At 37.8% G+C, this 19,291-nt stretch overlaps 3 protein-coding genes and 1 long non-coding RNA gene across 6 annotated transcripts in view; 2 read left to right on the top strand and 2 right to left on the bottom strand.

The window, feature by feature from the left end:
• LOC145491310 (uncharacterized) overlaps nucleotides 1-19,291 on the top strand; it is a 131,677-nt gene that overhangs the window by 100,816 nt on the left and 11,570 nt on the right. The window lies entirely within an intron of this gene.
• Nucleotides 53-3,933, bottom strand: LOC145489561 (mucin-like protein). Its single transcript, XM_081468543.1, has 6 exons — nucleotides 3,892-3,933; nucleotides 2,686-2,862; nucleotides 1,570-1,746; nucleotides 1,170-1,346; nucleotides 325-501; nucleotides 53-81 (listed from the first exon to the last, which is right to left on the bottom strand). Exons 2-6 carry the CDS (start codon nucleotides 2,711-2,713, stop codon nucleotides 53-55), a joined length of 588 nt encoding a protein of 195 aa, XP_081324669.1. The 5' UTR covers nucleotides 2,714-2,862; nucleotides 3,892-3,933.
• Nucleotides 4,598-14,735, bottom strand: LOC145491301 (lactadherin-like). Of its 3 annotated transcripts, none has more exons than XM_081470469.1 (7): nucleotides 14,571-14,735; nucleotides 10,955-10,969; nucleotides 10,189-10,259; nucleotides 8,818-9,078; nucleotides 8,181-8,322; nucleotides 7,243-7,595; nucleotides 4,598-5,083 (listed from the first exon to the last, which is right to left on the bottom strand). In XM_081470469.1, exons 1-7 carry the CDS (start codon nucleotides 14,620-14,622, stop codon nucleotides 4,916-4,918), a joined length of 1,062 nt encoding a protein of 353 aa, XP_081326595.1. In that variant the 5' UTR covers nucleotides 14,623-14,735; the 3' UTR covers nucleotides 4,598-4,915. The 3 variants fall into 3 exon arrangements, with proteins under 3 accessions (XP_081326595.1, XP_081326597.1, XP_081326596.1); XM_081470471.1 differs by lacking the exon at nucleotides 14,571-14,735 and adding an exon at nucleotides 13,744-13,825; XM_081470470.1 differs by lacking the exon at nucleotides 10,955-10,969.
• The window catches only part of LOC145489560 (retinoschisin-like), a 14,568-nt gene continuing 10,241 nt past the window's right edge, over nucleotides 14,965-19,291 (top strand). The window contains exon 1 of the mRNA XM_081468542.1: nucleotides 14,965-14,993. Coding sequence (XP_081324668.1) covers nucleotides 14,965-14,993 — 29 coding nt within the window. The remainder of the gene's footprint in view (nucleotides 14,994-19,291) is intronic.

The raw sequence follows: 19,291 nt of genomic DNA, 5'->3' as shown, positions 1-19,291 counted from the left end.
TTTTAAAAACTTGCATGGTAATTGACAATACCTTTTGCAAGGTCTAGCGAGCTCAAAGATAAAGTCCAGTGCGGTTGATATCTATGAATTACAGAGCACCATCAATGACTGACGTCAAAGGCACTAGAAACTGGCAGTTTAGCAACTGTTAGGCCTTGATAAATATTTGACTAGTGACTCAAATAAGTAAAGGATGGGTTAAAGAATTTTGACTGCAAAAAAGAGGATTTTGCAGTTGTTAATCCGAGATCTATGAATATCCCTTTGTATATATTTGCAAGTTTAGGATTAATTGTAACAAATATAAAAACAATCTACTTATACCTGGACATCCCTGGATGTTGCATTCCATGGTAGAAGTGTCAGGTCCAAGGACACTGCAGTCTTCTCCTCCGTTTGCTGGGGGCGGATTGGTACATGTCCTGTTACGCGTCTTCACCCCACCTCCACAAGATTTTGAACACTCGCCGTACGGTTCCCAATCCGAGTAATTACCATTTACTATATAGAAGCGAGATAAGAAGAAGCAAATCAGACCTCTCAGAACGATGAATTGAATGGATTACTTGCATATTATTTGGAAGTGAATATTTCGCAATAGCTGTCTAATTTTTCGTGCGCTGGTTGGCTTGTTTTTATCATCACTAAGAGTACAGACGGATAAAATTCTAATTGATGCAAGCTTTCAAGTTTAACTTTCAGGTCTCAAATTTTCAGCTTTTTAACGAATGAGATTTTATGGACCTTTTTAAGTACATACAGCCAATAAATAAGCGAGAAGAGCTATTGACAATGTTCGTGTCATTTTGAATAAACTTCACTTATCTTTGTTTAAGGCAAGTTTACGGTGTCTTTTCCCCGCATTTATTCCCGGTTTTTTGATCATTTTGGAGTCTTTTTATTGTAAAAAAATAAATTGCGTCAGTTTTTTTATGCGTCTGTCCTCTTATTGATGATCAATTTCGTCATAACATTCTCAAAGTTTACTGTGGAACCACTCGCCTACGGCTCGTGTTTCCACAGCCACTTTGACAATGTTATGACGAAATATATTTTGCTAATTTTAGTGGAATTTCGGTCCCTTTTTTCTTCGTGGGATGCGTGAGAAGGGATTGCTGGTCGTCGCCTAGGCCTTACGGAACTTGTCGGTTGCTATTTTTCCATTTTACCTGGACACCCCTGATTGTTGCATTCCCTGCTGGAACTGTCGGGTCCCAGTCTACTGCAGTCTTCTCCACCATGTGATGGTGGTGGATTGGTACACGTTCTTTTACGCGTCTGTTCTCCAAGCCCACAAGTCGTTGAGCATTTACCGTACGGTCCCCAATCTGAATAACCTCCGTTTACTACGAAAATGGATAACAGCATAAATAACAAAAATATGTTTATTATGTTTTGTAGCCTAGCTCAGGAGTCTAGCTCTTAGCCGAGCTCTTCACAATATTCTTCCAGCCACTCTGGGAAAGGCTTTTTTGTATGTAGTAGTCTAGTTTCTTTTGGAGGTGCCAGAATTTGACGTCGTTGATAAGATGATCCAAATGTAGCTGATAATATCGTCCATATCCTTACCTGGGCATTTCTGCTTGTTGCATCCGCTGGTACTACTGTCGGGTCCCAGTCCACTGCAATTTTTTCCTCCGTTTGCCGGTGGTGGATTGGTACACGTTCGTTTTCGCGTCTTCACCCCACCTCCACAAGTCTTGGAACAGTCGCCATACGGTTGCCAATCCGTATACCCTCCGTTAACTACAAAACGTGAATGACGAAAAGCCAACTTTGCTTTTCTGTACAATTACGTCAAGGGGAATGAGTTTGATGGTATCTTCGACAAATTCATTGTTTGCATCTCGAATTTAAAAATAAATCTTTCAAAACCCGATATGCTATTTATAAAAGGGAAGCAAAGTTTACTTGTTTCTCAGGAAATGGCCCAGAAAGTGCGTCATACAATGCAGTTTTAATTGGCAGGTTTTAAAAAGTCTGCATGATAATTGACAATACTCTTTGCAAGATCTAGCGTCCCCAAAGATAAATTTGATGCCGGACGATCTATGAAGTACATATGGAGAGCACCATCAGTAGCTGACGTGAAAGGCGCTAAGAAAATTGTAATTTAGCAACTGTTGGTCCTGTTAATTATTTGACTAGTGAATCAAATAAGGAAACAAAGGGTGAAAGAATTTTTTACAGCAAGAAAGAGATTTTTGCAATTGTTACTTCGAGATCTATGAATATCCCATTGTGTACTTTGACAATTTGTAGTTTAGGATTATTTGTGACAAAGTCAAAAGCAGTCTTAACCATTTACTATATAGAGGCGAGATAAGAAGAACCGATCTCGGGCCTCTTAGAATGCTAAATTTAATGGATTACTTGCACCTTATTTACAAGTGATAATTGCTCACTTTTTATCCAATAGCTTGTGTACCCACCGTTATCTGGAAAATCATTTTATAGCACGGTAGGTGTCTTTCAGTAATGGATGGTATAGTGTGTGTAATAATATACACGGGAAAAATTAATTGATTTTGATTGCCCGAGAGCAGTGCAGTTCAAGTGTAAGACCAGTGCAAAAAAGGGGTTCTTGCAGTTGTTACTTCGACATCTATGAATATCCCTTTGTACATATTGATAATTTGTAGTTTAGGATTAATTGTAACAGAGTTAAAAACAGTCTCATTATACCTGGACATCCCTGGATGTGGCATTCCATGGTAGAAGTGTCAGGTCCAAGTGCACTGCAGTTTTCTCCTCCGTTTGCTGGGGGCGGATTGGTACATGTCCTCTTTCGCGTCTTCACCCCACCTCCACAAGATTTTGAACACTCGCCGTACGGTCCCCAATCCGAGTAATTACCATTTACTATATAGCAGAGAGATAAAAAGAACCGAATTGGACTTCTAAAAACGATCAATTCTATGGATTACTTGCATATTATTTGCAAGTGAATAATTGCTTATTTTTTTCACCGATGGCTTGCGTACCCGCTGTTACCTGGAAAAACATTTTATCGCACGGTAGGTTTCCTTCACTTATGGATGCTTTAGTGTGTGCTATGGAATTTTAAACTTTAGCTGTGTTACTCAATGGGAAGCTAATCACATCTGGGTCAATAACGGCAAATAGTATATAGATTTAGCCAAGCCGAAAAGCGGAGGTCCTGGGCCTGCTTATTTAAAGCCTGATTAAGCTAACCGAGATTAAGCTAGAATTTTGATTTGTGTGTTTTCTTTTAAACTTGGCGGTGAGGTTTTTGCTTAGATTGTTTCTGAGTTTGAATAATCACAAACTACAAAAAACATTAGCAGTGAAAAACGCTTTTACACTCGCAAATAAATATTGCGGTTAATTTTTAATCCTTTGTCAGCGTTAACCGGCTCAGTTCCGAACAACGAAAAGAAAACAAAATAACAATAAAAAGTGACCAAAATAGCAAGCCACTGATAAAGATTGAAAATAGCTTTGATAGGAAAGGTAGGTTAGATGTCTGTTGGAAAAATGTGAAGGAAGTTCATAAATTTTAAAATGTCTTTTGATTAAGGCAATAGATCCCAACACCTTAAGTCAGAAGTCTTACTCTTAGCCTAGCTCCTCGCAATCTTCTCTCGGCCATACTGGGCAAATGATCTTCTTTGTGTGTGTTTTAGCCTAGCGCTTAGCGTACACTGTAGCTCCTCGAAATCCTCTCCAGCCACACTGGGCGAAGAATCTTTCTTAGTTTGCTTTATAGCCTAGCTCAGGAATCTAGCTTTTAGCCTAGCTCTTTACAATAGTCTCTGGGAAAGGCTTTTTCTTTGTATGTTCTAGTCTAGTTGGCTTCGGAGGTGCCAGAGTTCGAAGTCGCTGAAACGATGATCCAAATGTGGGCGATAATATTGTCCATATCCTCACCCGGGCACTCGTGATTATTGCATTCGCTGGTAAAACTGTCGGGTCCCAGTCCACTGCAATCTTTTCCTCCATTTGCGGGTGGTGGATTGGTACACGTTCGTTTTCGCGTCTTCACCCCACCTCCACAAGTCTTTGAACACACACCTTACGGCTTCCAGCCTGAATAACCACCGTTTACTACAAAAAAGAACATAAAATTATTACGACGAATGGCCTATTTCCTCTATGAAACTCGCCTTCAGGGAATCATGGTTGTTGTATTGTATTGAAACAGAAAACAAAATAAGAATAAAAAGTGACCAAAATAGCAAGCCACTGATAAAGATTGAAAATAGCTTTGATAGGAAAGGTAGGTTAGATGTCTGTTGGAAAAATGTGAAGGAAGTTCATAAATTTTACATGTTTTCATACATGTTTTCTATTTCTTTTAGAAAACATCGCGAAGAAAAAAATAAAAAAAACTTGTTAACTTTGATTATCAAAATGTAAATTCTCTATGCTCGCGCCATCATTACGTCAACAGCTCATGCTAGTTCTGTGTTTCTATCGAGTTATGGAAACACGATTTTTAACCAATCAGCGCACGTATTTTCGTAGGACCTTTTTCTAAGAGTATATGTATCAGTGAACTGTTGATGTAAAAAATACAGATAAATATAAAACTTCATTGCGACGGAAATAATGAATGAAAAAGAAACTAGTGTGAGGAAGTCTCTTCAGGATTAAAGTACAAACATTACATAAAAAGTCCGCTGTTAGTAATATGTGCGAGTTGATATTTGTTGCGACTATTGCTGTCGGCCAGCGCTGCCGGCTAGCGCTGCCGGCTAGAGCTGCCGGCTAGCGCTGCCGGTTAGCGCAGCCGGCTAACGCTGCCGTCTACTGCAACCGCGACCCCTATCACCACCACAACCACGAACACTACCTCTACTACTACCCCGACCAGCAAAGCAACCACTGGCTACAGCTACCGCTAATGTAGCTGATGCTGCTACTGATACAGCCACAGCAGCTCCCTTTGCTACTATTTCGACGTTGACAGCTCCGTACCTGATTTACAACCATAGAAATCAGCCCTCAATGAAATCCAGAGATGGTATTCCAATGGATTGATTCGGATGTAGCGTGCAATAATAGGATTCTTTAGCTTGTGACTCACAATTGAGAATCGATCCTTATTCCCTACAAATTCCTTAAAGAGAAAAAAGAATATGGCTTTCTTGATTACCAACATGACATAATTGACTAAAACGACACAATAGCACGCGCGGAATATAAACAAATTACAACCAAGAGTGGATGAAGAGTAACAGAGAGTTAAGGTATCATGGTAGGTGAATTTTTACAAAAATTGCGAAAAATCTTTTTTAATGTTCAAATCGAGGAAACTGAAAGAAACATTTTGCAAAAAGAATGGGGGAAAAAAGCTTTTGTACTTTCTTAAGATAAAGAGAAAAATTATTTTTTGAACCTTACTAACCCCTTACGGCGCGTTGACACCTATAATTAAAACTCACCGCCAGTTGTCACGTATAATGCGAAATGCGATGTGATGATGTTTCATCTGTTCACGCAAACTGTTCTCGATCTGGGTTGTTTCATCGCTAGTTAGCTTTCGTTCTTGTCAAATTTTCTTTATGTCAGGACGAAAACGCAAGAACATTTTTTGCCCATTTTCGTCTTGGAAGAAGCCGAAGAGGTGAAAATTTGGTGGAAACTTGTCAGCGTCGAACAAGATCGTTAGCTCTGAGTGACTGTGGGTCGCACTGTAACCAAGAAGAATGGTTAAAGGAACTCGAGGACACTTGTCCCGCTAAGAGGCTCAAGGACAAACAACAAGTACAAGTCACACGAAATAGACCGTTTTCGACTGGCCGGTTTGTTGCCCCATTTCAGACCATGTGATGATACTCTTGAGAATTCTTCCTTTCAAATTTTCAAATAGTCGCGTATATATGAAAAAATAATTTTTAGATGGATAAAAGAACAATTCTCTAGAGAATATCACGTGGTCTGTAATGGGACAACAAACTGCCCAAGCGAAAAAGGTCTATTGCTGGAGAACGGACGCGATTGCGAAACTTCCACAACGAGAGAGTCAAGCGCAGATATAAACCTCGAGATTTCCTCTTTTGGCTTAACAAGGCATGGTTTCAAAAAATGTCTGGAGAACAAAGAAGCCTAAACTTAAGCGACAAAATACCAATAACGCCGACGAAATCTTCTATTGTGAGTAAAATAATTCGTGGCAGGCTAAATACCAACCTGTGTAAAGCTCTTGGCAGTTGTCGCTTCTCGGAGGATTTCACTGCGACGGGTTTCCGCGCCAGAATTGTGGACGTTTGTTTATTTCAAGTTATCATGAGCCATTGTTATGGTATACTGACCCATGCCGACATCTGTCAGTGCGGAGGGGATTTTTAACACCTCATCATACCAATCTCATAAAAGATTTTTCGTCTTTTTCTCGATAAAATAAAACTGTATATTAGGATAAACATTTTTAGTTCGTTTACGCGCGTCTTCCGATGGAATTGGCTGAAAAGCAGCATGTATGTTCCTGGATACCTGCTTCGGAAAAGGGTGACGGGCTTTGTTTAATTTCGCCTTCGTTTCAAAGTTATGGCCTTTTTAGTAGAAGAAAACAGTCGCATTGAAAATATCAAACTGTTGGAGTGTGTAGAAAAAAACCAAATCACATCGGGAAAATCGCCGACACCCTTTTTGAGGGTGATGTCTGAGACATTTCCGATGTTAATCGCACCGCTCCGATAATTCACGCGCGGAAGCGAACCAGTTTAAGCGAAGCAGTGTTTCTGGGTATTTCTTTTAATATCACTGTGACAATACATTTTTTTGAAAAATTCAAAGACATGTTTATATTCTATAACTATTAAGTCCTCAGAAAATGTGTAAGTTGATGGGGTTTTCTTTCAAAGCGTCAGCGTAAGAGCACGTTTTCCAAACACTGTCAATCAACCTATCATAATACCTTAAAGTAGGCTTTATTACCATTGTAATCACTCTCAAGTTAAGTTTAGACCTTTAAACCAGTGGATGGGCGGTTTGGCGGTTAGACACTACAGGTGTTGCGTGGATGATTTAATGGAGGATGAAAATGCATGTAAAACGGTTTGGGCTTTCCACGCGAATATAATCCTCGATGTGATTGGCTATTTCTGGACCTTCCTGTAATTTTGGAAACCAGGAGTGTTCTAAAAATAACTTGAGGAATTACCTTGGAAGCAAGGTCTATACGGGGGACTTACTCCCTTGCTTTTAATCCTCTCTTGATTAAAACAAAACAACACACACAAAAAAATATTGGGTTTTAGATTGAGGAAAAATTACCTTGACAGAACCGTCTTCCAGGTAGTCACGGAAAGATTTTCCGTCATCACTGTAAGTCAGACGATACTTTTTCACCCAGTCTGAATCATCCTCTCTTCCTTGAGTGGAAACTATCGTCACTTTAACGAAACGCCCAAAATTCACCTGAAACCAACTATCGTCTCGTAGATTACCAGCTGCCCAAGCTCCATAGTGTCCAGGCTTACACCTGAAATTAAGTCTTCCATTGCCCGGTATATATAAAGTTTTACCCGGAGCTACATAGCTTGAAGCAGTTATTGAGGAGTCCGGAATGTCGTAATTTTCCAGACCTAATCCTTCCTGACAAGCAGGGGGCGGCGGGGTGGGAAAACCTGAAGGAGAAATAGTGATTTTTATTTGTAGTTTGTTTAATTTTAGAAGTGGCTGATGTACATGCATGTAGTTTATCAGTTATGCAAACTGCTGACTATCTATTGCCAACTTACTGCACAATTGTTACAGTACAAAGATTCTTCCTTAGACTGCTTAGATGGCCCATCATTAGATCAAATCCAACGTCCCGGTTTGGAGTTTAAGCTACTAACAACGCCTCCAAACAAAAGGTTTTGGAAGGTTTTGAGGAAAACAATGACTGTACACGTGCGGTATAAATCTTTGTACATTTCACTTGAGATGACAGAGTTTTGCCTATTTTAGTGAACGTGAGCTTCCACGGCTAATTTTTCGCATTTTCTTTTGAAAATGATCACTGGCGTTACATATCGAGTTTGGGTGGGTTTTGAGACCAATCGGCGACTGAACAGATCTAAATAATAAAGATTTTCAATGAATAAATATATATCTGTTTTTACGAGGCCTCGTTGTTGGCGTTGACGTAGTCATTATCTTAGCTCAATAGTATCTGAAAAGATACGTTGATTATATAACAGAAGCATTTACTGGTAACATCTCCCTACCTGAACGACACCCATACAACTCCATTCTTAGTGACATCCACTCGTGATACGATACCGGTTGAACTCGGATGTAGCGGGTATAGATTGGTGGATCCAGTATGTTGATATCAATGCTCCTTCGGTCCTTGTTACCTTGAAAGACCTAAAGCGGACGACCACGATCAGGGTGCCCGATTTCAAGGAGATCGAAATAACTGGACAATGTGATATTGAGAGTCTATCTAACAAATGCCAAATAAAACAACGTTTGTGGATTTAGCCACATTGTAAGGCGCTTGAGATCGAATCGAGCGTTCCGGGTTCTTGCAATGGGCTGGATAATTGCGATGTGTTCTTCAACAGTATCTCTTCGCCCAAGTGTACTATAAATGGATACCGGTGAACTTAACGCTAAGATGAGGTGGGATATCTCTTCGAAGGACTAGCATTTCATCCGCTGGAGGAGAAGAAGTACTCCTAGTCTCTACTTGGGATAAAAGCCGGCCTTTATGTAGAACTTGGCCTAACGTAAACCTTCTTTTTCTTCAGTTAATATGATAGTTTAATCTCCAAAGGATTAAACGAAAACAAACAAACAAACGAACGAAAAATTGAATTACTGTATGACTTTAACTTTAGTATTTTGGTTTCAACTTACCTTGTCAGAGCCATATTGACCGTTCTTGTAAAACTCAAAATAACCGCCATCATAGCTATAAGACACCTTGTATTCAGTTACCCACTCATTTAATTCTGCCCAGCCCTGAGTTGCAATCTTGGTCACCTTTGCGATGTCACCAAGATCCACCTGAATCCATTGTCCTTGTTCCTGGTGGTACAAAGTTGACCATGCGCTTGTTTTGCCGTTCCCTGGCCTGTGATTAAGCCTAGCATTGGTAGCTCCCTGAGCCACACTATACTGCAAATACAAGATGTTGATTCATAAATTTATTGTTTGATTACTTTTGTTCCCTTATTAAGGGAATTGAGCTACCTCGCACTGAAACTCTTTACTTTGAAGAGCACCATATGAATGTACCTCTCAGCATCGGTAACCCTGGTTTTCTTTCTTAAGTCTGAGTGTTCTTTTATATGTATATTTTGTTTTTTGCTCTACCTTAAGGTGGCTCAAAATAATTTCCAGCACTCTAGATTTGGATGGGTGGTTCTAAGCCCTACCTACAGAATTTTTTTAAACTTTGCCAAAAGTTGCGTCTTATATTATCAAGCTTATCAAAAGTTGATAAAATAAAAAAAAAAATTTACCTGGCCGTTTTCGAATTATAAGTTTTTAGTTTGTAATACAGTTGCTATGGTAACCTATTGTGTAACGAAAATGATAACAATGTGTTCACCAATGATTGGGCAGTTTTTTGATACCATGATTGCAGCATCAACTGATAAAGAGTGGTTATAACGATCTATCAAAATCTAAGTGTTGGAAACTGTTTTGAGCCGCCTTAACCTAAAGTGTAATTTGTAAATTCTTCCTTCATCTCTTCTATTCAACGTTTAGACATTATTAGGCTGGAGGCTAACTTGAAAACCTAACGGTTCATTAAGGCTCCAGTTTCATTAAAATAAGATTACAACAGTTACCTTAACCAATACATGCTACATATATTAAATATACAAAAATGTTACAATATTTATATTTGTATTGAGAAAATAAAGATGTTGTTGTTGTCTTCATAGCAAGACTCCTATGCGTCATAATAATCAGTGCCACATGAAAATACTGTTCAATAGCAGTAGCTGCTGCTGGAAATTGGCTTTAAAACCGTTCAAAAGCAATAGAATCCGACCATCGTTTCTCCAAATTTACCGGTGGAGAAAGCTAAAGGGGCAGATTTCAAGACTACGAGACGTGACCAGTAACTACTGACACACCATTACTGGAGAAGAATCACAATCGCGTCAAAATAATAAACCAAATTTGGGTACGGTAAAAACAACTAACGGTACCTTGAGCTAACCTGACTGATATGTCGTGAAAGAGTGTACAAGTATAAATATGTATTGCATTTACCTCGTAGTTAGCTTTGATGGCAGAGTCGGGGATTTTCCCATTTTCCATTCCCAGGGCTTCTTCTTGACAACCTGAAAGCGTTAACAAACGTGAAGTGCAATAGAACCATAACTAAGCAAAGCGCCCTTTTTTATATCAAATAAATCTTTTTGGCATAAATTCGACTGTATTTGCTGTACTGTAGTACGAAGCTTAGGTCTACTGATATGGCTAGAAAACCGATTTCACTCAGGCTGTTGGGTAAAATTGCAGTGGGTTGAAGGAGCTTTCAACTATGACAACCAAAGGATGTCGTATTTTCCTTGAATTTGATCTGTTCTCGATAAATTTAACCCAACTACAACTCTTTACAGCAGACTAGCGCATCTTTTGTTAAATTGATATAGTTTTCAGCATTTACCAGTTCATTAGACATTTCGAGTGGTCAGAGAGCCAAAAATAGCAATCGCTTTTCGTATTAACTGCTCATTCTGACGAAGTACTTAAAAATTAGTTGAATTAACATTGACTAAGCTTTGTAGTTTTAATACTGTACACGTACGAAAATGTACTGTAATTCTCAATTTTGAAAATAGCATACTACATGACATCTCTTTATTTTCATCCTAGAACTTCTCGATTCATGCAATCCAATTGTTGGTACATTGAAATATCCCTAGTATAGATAACGATCAAAATATAGCCTAGTTGTGAGGGTAATGTTAAGGACTATGAAAGCAGATTGGAGATGAAAATTTGAGATTTTCTTATTATTCAGAGTACATACCTCCATCGGCATAGTCTGGAAAAGAAAAAAAAAACAACAAACAAACAAGAAGAAATAAAGACGGGGTTAGAATGTGCAAGAGACCTACCCCTTTATAGCAATGAGACTAGGCAAGTACAAATCAATAGGGCAAGAAATCCCTTGTTTTCTGCAGTGCGTAGGGGGGGGGGGGATATTTTCCTACTGTAGTAAATTGGTAATGGAGTTCCTAACGTATAGTAACAGGTGCCTCTTAGCCTGCTTTTAACCTTTTTTTATTCAAAAAATATTCCCCTCTCCTAAAAGTGTCTGATCACAGGCGAACCACGCTATGTGTTCGTGGTTAACAATTGTTTATATGAAACGAACAGAATCTATGAGAGTTATGAATAAAGCGCTGAAAATTGCATATCTAAATTACATCTCGGTCTGAATATCCCAACAAAGTTAAATGAAACGTTAATCGACTCATGTGTGGTGTTTTATCGCCTTCCCTGGCCGTCTGAAATTACGTCTCCGGCCGAGAGTGTTATCATTTGCTTTATGATATAGATTTCACACGCGCAAAACGATAAAACACCCTTTTCTATGTTTTATACTTTGATAAAACATGGACTTTTGACCAATCAGAGCGCGCGCAGGGTCCCATCTGTATTATAAAGGGAAATAAAAAAGAAAAATATTGGAAACAAAAGGTCTTTATAATTCCAGAACGATAGCTAATGGTTATGAGTTTTATGTCGATTGGCAGCTTTAATTTGAGTATCGCTTATATTTATTTGCTTCTTAACAAAATTAAAGTAAAAAAAACCAATCTAAAGTAAAAATCCAGTGAAATGCAAGAATAAGTGCTGTTCGCGTCACAGTCTTCAGGTTCCTGTTGCATCATCGAATTAAGACATTTTAAGAAACGGTCTTCATACAAAAAAGCCCACCTTGAATACTAATATTAATAAGAATTAATTCATTTAAAAACAAAAAAGCTAAAAGCTTTTTTTCGTCGTGTATGTATAAAAATAAAGATTCCTTACTACGGTAGTAATATACATGAAAAAATACTCGATTCTGATTGGCTGAGAGCAGTGCAGTTCAAGTGTAAGACCAGTGCAAAAAGTGTAACACCAGTGCAAATTACACATCGTAATTCTAGATTGCGATTGGCTGAAACAAAATAGGAAATTTTCTAAGCCAATGATATCACATAAAATGATGACTTTGAAAAAACTTTTCTGGAATGAGAAAAAATGGCTTCAAGAAAGATCTTCCGGCATTTCCTCCACGCGAATTTTTTCAAGTAATCATATGGTTTTTCTCGTTCATTTTGGAATTAATTAGCACTTGTGAGTTTTTCAAAAAGCCGAAATTGTACTCGCCGAAGCGGCTCGTGCAATTTCAGCTCTTTGAAAAACTTACTCGTGCAAATTAATTCCAAATTGAACTCGAAACCTTATGATAACCTATACCAATAGCCCTTTTCACGGTTAATTTTTCTCATTTGCATGACAATGCAATCCAACGTGGATGCGAGACAATTTCTGGCTGAAACTACAAAATAGCCCGAAATTGCCCCACATACATGCTAGATTTTATTGTAATGCAAGTGAGCAAAGGTAACCGTGAAAATGGCTATTACAGTTGAAATAGAACTATTTTAAATAGCCCTATTTATGAAACTGAAATTTACAAAACACAAATTATCTAAATACATGGTCATTACATTGTCTTTTTAAAGCAGTTTGTGTTAAAATGATAATTATATTAAATGCGTTTCCTTTGAAACTGTATGTTGGGTCAATAAGATTATAAGCACAGCATTTTATAAACCTCCTTTGAACCGATGTGAAAGAAATGTTATTGCATTATTAGAGCTGTGAGAGAAGAATTTGCCGATATTCGTAACCATAAAAAAGCCAACAGTTAGCAGTTAAGTGAAAGTCCAATAACCATGGTAGCCACCTGTCTATCTGTGTCATCGTGTAACACCTTGTAGTGAGAACTACCTGAAGTTGTAAGTAGTTAATATTTACGAGCAGGATAACTGACTACCTATGATGGAATAGCCTAGAACAAAAATGAGCTCATTGGCAGCCAATAGCGGTTTAGGATTACTAAACGAAAGATTAGATCAGTTGTTTAGAGTCTAGCATAAATACAGGTGTTTTGTGAATTGTTCTTCGGTTACGCCCACGGTGGTGGGACGCCGGATACCACTATTCCGTATTGGTTATGTTTTACGCTCTGACTGCGTTGTTGGATTAAACTTTACTGTTGAACCCAAGATACTGCGTATTCTCTGTCTTCCCGTTGGTTTGTTTTGCTGTAACAGATCCCGAAACCTCTAGGAGTCTGACAAACTCCGTCGCTGCAAGCGTGTTTGACTCTGGATTGTTGTAACAAGTATAACAACTTAAGCGGTCCAAAAACCTGTTATCACAGAGCACTTCGTACAATTTTGTTTTGGTATGTCACTGATCGCCAGAGCTTACGACTACCTCCCTTTATTTATTTTTCCTCGAGATAGCGCTAGCTTTTAAGGAACGAGCAAATATTCAAATTGATTCAAAAGGAACGTGTTAAATGAAACATCAAGTTAGGGAAAAATATAAATGGAGTTGACACATATGTCTTTTTCAAGTTAAGATATTGGAATTTTTACAATTTCTTTGGCTCTATTTGGTTAATTATTTTATTGCGTAAAGAAAAATAGGATACTCCTTGAAGCAAAACAACCTTCACAATAATGCAAAGAAAATGGATATTCTTACAAACGGTTAAAGGCTAAAAAGTAAGAAAGAAAGGACATTACTTACAAGTAGCATGTAGAGTAGAAAGTTATTCGTGGCCAGTAGAAAAATTACTTTTACTGAGAACTTCCAGTTAGTAACAACAGATTTTGTCCACGTCATCCAAGATATTCATCTTTGTTAATTAATTAAAGCAAATGTTACAATAAATGTTTAAATTTTTAAAACACACAACCCGTTGCGGTTTGACAGGTCTGACGGGTTTTAATAAAATTTTTGTTAAGTTTGTTGACATTAATCATGATTGTAACCCGCTTATCATTAGGTTATGTTTACACGTGTGGTTTGCTGTGCTCTTGAACCTTGCAACGTATCTTCAGCATGACGAAAATGCATATAATAGGAAAACAATACAATGTTATTTCAAGTCGAAAAGTTATATTCATAGCCAGGTTACGCTCATAAGCCCGACTAGTCTCTTGCGAAGCGGAAGCAATATTTGCTATTCAAGTTGTAACACAAGTTACTGCTTCTTTTTTGTCTAAATAAAATCAATATTTTGTCACCCTGCAACCTTTTTATCGTCACATTTTTGATGAGAAAAAAAATACCTTTCCTCTATCTCTAGCAGTATTTTGTCTCTGATCTTACATATGGATCGATAACAAGAACGAAAACAAAACAAGCGTAAAACACGGATAAACATTTGGGAGCTGTTTTAGCCTCCATTTGTCTCACCAAACTTGATAATCCATACGACATAAGACAACAGTAGGACAATATGCTGTAGACTAAAGCGATTTATCTGAATAATTTTTTTCTTTTTTTGGAGAAAATAAGTTAAAAATACTTGTAGAATTAAAACTCTGAAAAATCAGTTCCTTTCTACCTACCACTTGGTAGTAAAAGTTGAAGCAGCAAAATAACGTGTAGCTTGAAATTCATTATGGCAGTGAGATCTTGAGGAGCGTAACGCGTTTCACGAATATGACGCTTTCTTTATAGAAATCGACACCTAATGGTAATTTAATCATGTCAAAAGATCAACCTCCTTCCCAGGGCTTTTCCCTCCCGATTTCAAAGGTAAAAGGCCTGGGAACGTGGTTGGTCAAAAGATCTGATTCGTGCCGTCAAAATACATTTCTAAATCTATGAACAGCAAACCGAGTTGCTAAGGAAGTTTGAAGTAGAATGAACAAGTCTTTATCCATAAACATAAGTTGCTGTTATTAAATTCAAAACTAAAGGCGAAGTAAATGCCTTATATTTTCTGGTCATGTTTTAATCATGGCCCTCAGGAGAAGGTTGGAAGGCAAGTAAAGCCATTAACCTGGACATACAGCATCCAGGTTTCCTAGCAACGCTGACTAGAGAGAATTTACATCTTGGTCACCCTCCTGGTGTTCTTAGTGGTACATCAGTGATGGCCAAATATGGAAGAAGCTCTGTTAGTTGGACTATAGATGTCGAATGATGACCTAAAATGCATCATTCAGAACAAGGTTTCAAAAATGCTAAATAAATGTGCACAACAACATTTAATTACACTAAGTAGTCGCAGAAGGCTACTTTTCAAAACTTTTGAAATCAACTGATTAGACAGTAGAATTTCTCCCAGGATAGTTGTAGGGGTAACAATTTCTCAGTGTACCTGCATACAATTGTGTTGCGTGAATAATTATTCATATGCATACCGTATTTATTCGATTAAGGTAATTCCTCTGAAATAAAAGTGACAATAGATTTTTGTTCAAACTTTGTCCACTGAATATTTGTCATATGATAACTTCAATTTTGAAATAAAAAACGGGGGTGCCCATACTCATAAAGGAGCAGTGAGGCATTGAAAATGCCCCATTTTGGCATTATTCAATGCTTATTATAAGAACGCATTCCCAGTAATTGTAACATCTTTGTGAGCTCGGACTCATAAAAACACGCATTAAACTACAGTCAATACATTGTGTCGGACACAAATAAACGTTTTAAGTTTGATTCAGACAGAAAGCTAAATCCTTGATTAGAAATTTGAACCAAATTTCTTGACGTGGTTACCGACTGCAAAATAGAAAAGACCACAGTGTACCTGCTATTTTTCTTATTTATTCAATTTTCAGCAATAGAAATTAGATGAGTCTTTTCTCACGCAAAGCTTATGATTAGTTGATTACAATGACTGGAAAAAAAACTGGGGTGCCAGTGCTCGTTGGTGAGCTAGAGCCATTTTTCCACTGACAGAGCTCAATATCAAGGCAAATCCGTCATGTTTTCAATGTGCGCGTGCACGAGCGCGCGCTAATGACGCCATAAATTATGCGCAGTAAGGATGCGCAGTGCAAATGTGAGGAATGACCTTAAGCACCCTGGGCACTTATTAAATTTTTGGACTTTGAGAGTGGGAACTTATTCGAGGCTGGGCACTTATTAAATTTTCACCATTTTCAGCAAGTAGTAATTAATTTTGCAAGAAAACAAAAAATAATAACAAAACGTGAATATGTACCAAAGCAGAATTTAACTGTTCATGGATATTGCGGTTGATAACTCTGTGAATCCACTGGGTTTTGCAGTTCCAGCGGCCTCTAATCTGGAATGATTACATAAATATAAACCCTAGGTCCACCACCAGACTTGAGCTTAAATGAAGCCATGTTTACCTCTAAACAGATCTCTTGCGGTTTTACAGCCGTCTCTCATCAAAAATAATTATAGAAATGCCTTCATAATGTAGCTATTTCGTGTTCCTTCAATTCCCCACATTACTCATTATTGCACTCTCCCCAGTCCCTCATTTATCTCTGCTCAAGCACAAAATGAACGAAGTCTCTGCGGAGGAGAGAGAGTTCCCAAAAGCACTGCACCGGCAAAGAAACCACCTAAAATAATGGGATTTGACCTGCATACCTTACTTTATTTTGAACGTGCAGTTGTAGAAAAAGTTACTTGTTACGTACATGTGCATGGTTTTATCCACTAACGGGAATAAAAATAATCTCAAGTCTAAGTGACTAATTTCGTACTTGATTACATGTAAAATGAACGAGAAACCAGCTACGAACTTCCGCCACTTTTTTCTTGTGAACTGAAAGCTCTGTCTGTATGGAAAAGTTGAATTCGAAAATACTTTGCAACAGAAAATTAAGATGATGACCTAGAGGAAAGCGGGAAGAGGACTGTGGGGTGTCTATAAACACTACCAGCCACATGTATCATTACGTCCACCTTGCTCCAAGGGCCTCTCCTCTTTATGCTCCCTGGGAGGCAAAGAGGAGAGCCGACTCTGTGAACAAGGTTGCCGTTACTTTATCCATATTAGCTATAAAGTTCACTTGATGCTACCTCTGACTTTGGTTTGTACTTGTCCAGCCAAAGATCTGCATCTCTTCTTGATTTTCTTGTATTTGGCTGGCTGCCTTCTATTTTTACAAATTAATGGTTCACTTTAAAGAGCAATTTTTACTAAAGCACAAAATCTTATGTTTCAAAGACATTCTCAGACCATGAAATACATTATGAGTAAAACTGATTCTGGTCTTTGTACTTTGCCTTTGCTGAGGGAACAGTCAATATTCACTTGCTGATTTCTTTAATTTGTCTTGTGAAGCAACATGAACTGATTCATGCTTCGATGATCCAAAACAAGATTAACTAACTAAGTTACACTCAAGCATGGTGCATAGATTAAACCTTAGATTAGAAACAAGCACCAATCAGAATGAAGTCGAGCAATAACGATATCATGCACAATTATGAACGTCACTATGAACAACATAACCAAGCCTGAAAAAAGGCGCGGGGAGAAAAAGAGACAATAGAATGCAAAGAAACATTAACATAATTCGAAAACATCAGATGTATCCCTTGTAATATCCTAAAAACGTTTGACCATATATTTCTTAATTTTCGACGACAGAAATAAGAAACAAGAACAACAAACAGCCTTTCAACCTTCTCCGGTCAGTCATGTTAGCATGCATTTCCCAGATCCCTAAATTTTAGGGCTGTCGCGAGCAACATCTACGGAACATTTAAGTATGATGTCATGCAAAGGCTGTTGAGAACTAAAAACAATTGGGAAGGCATTGGTGTGATTTGAATTCGACTGGAACCACTGGCTACTGTTAGGCCTGGCGCCATTAAACTAAAGACTAATAACCCGAGGAGTCTATGGTTAATGCTTTGATGTGACTGCACCTATTATCAGTTCACACGTTGATTCATTGGAAAGTCGCTGTCACATTTTGTTTTATTCAGTGTTGAGTAGTGCTCAGTTGTTGACTTGCACCAGGGGTACCTTCATGAACACTGGAGTATATTGACAAAAACATGACCAGAAAGTATAAGACATTTATTTCGCCTTTACTTTTGAATTTAACAACTGTAAGTTATATCTATGGATAAAGACTTGTTCATTCTACATTAAACTTCCTTAACAACTCGATTTGTTGTTCAGAGGTTTAGAAATGTATTTTGAAGGCAACAATGAGATCTTTTGACATAATGAAATTACCATTAGTTGTCAATTTCTTTAACTGAAAAAACGTCACAATCGTGAAACGCGTTAGTCTTTTCAAGCTCTCAGTGTCATGATGGACATTAAGCTACGCGTTATTTTGCTGCTTCAACTTTTACTACCAAGCGGTGAGTTCATGTTTTTTCTTTGCTTGAACAATTACAGCAATTACAATTAATCTTACACTACAGTTACAAAAACAGAGTCTACGGAGTACGTATCTACGCATTACAATTTACATGTTACATATTACGAACTTACAGTATGCTACTTACGGGAAAAAAGGAACTTTGATATTTTAGAGTTTTAATTCTACAAGTTCTTTTTAACTTATTTTCTCCAAAAAAGAATTTATTCGAATAAATAGCTTTAGTTTATGGTACCTATTGTGCTAACGTGTTCAACTGTTGTATGGATTGTACGTTTGGTGAGACATGTGGGAGCTAAAACAGCCCTCAAATGCTTATGCGTGTTTTTTGCTTGGTTCTTGTTATCGATCTACATTTAAGGCTAAGAACAAAATACTGTTAGAGTCAGAGCAAACGGACATTTCCTCATCAAAAAATGTAACGTGCGTACGATAAAAGATTGCAGGGCGACAAGAAACTGATTTTATTTAGGCAAAAAAAAAAACCAGTAAGTTGTGTTAAGACTTGAATAGCAATTATTGCTTCCCCTTCCATGAATAGTCAGGCTTATGAGGGTGATCCGGCTATAAATGTAACTTTTTGATTTGAAATTACATTCTATTCTTTTCCTATTGTGTGCATTTTCATCATGCTGAAGATACGTTGCAAAGTTCAAGAGCGCAGCAAACCACACGTGTAAATATAAGCTAATGATAAGCGTGTTAATGTCCTGATTAATGTCAACAAACAACAAACATTTCATTAAAAAGGCATCAAATCTGTCAAACCTACAGGGGGTTGGTTTTAAAAATTTAAACAGTAAAAGTTGTAAAAGTTGCTTTAGCCAATCAGCAAGAATGAATATAGTGGAAGTTTGCCGTCACTAGCGGGAAGTTAAAGTAGAATCTCTTTTTCCACTGAGCACCAATAACTTTCTATTTTTCGTATGCATAGTACTTAGTACTTTCTTATT

Source organism: Orbicella franksi, chromosome 6 (genome assembly GCF_964199315.1).
Source record: "Orbicella franksi chromosome 6, jaOrbFran1.1, whole genome shotgun sequence".
NCBI classification, from domain to species: Eukaryota; Metazoa; Cnidaria; class Anthozoa; order Scleractinia; family Merulinidae; genus Orbicella; species Orbicella franksi.
The sequence above is the reverse complement of the archived record's forward strand: the minus strand, read 5'-3'. Positions and strand labels throughout refer to the sequence as shown.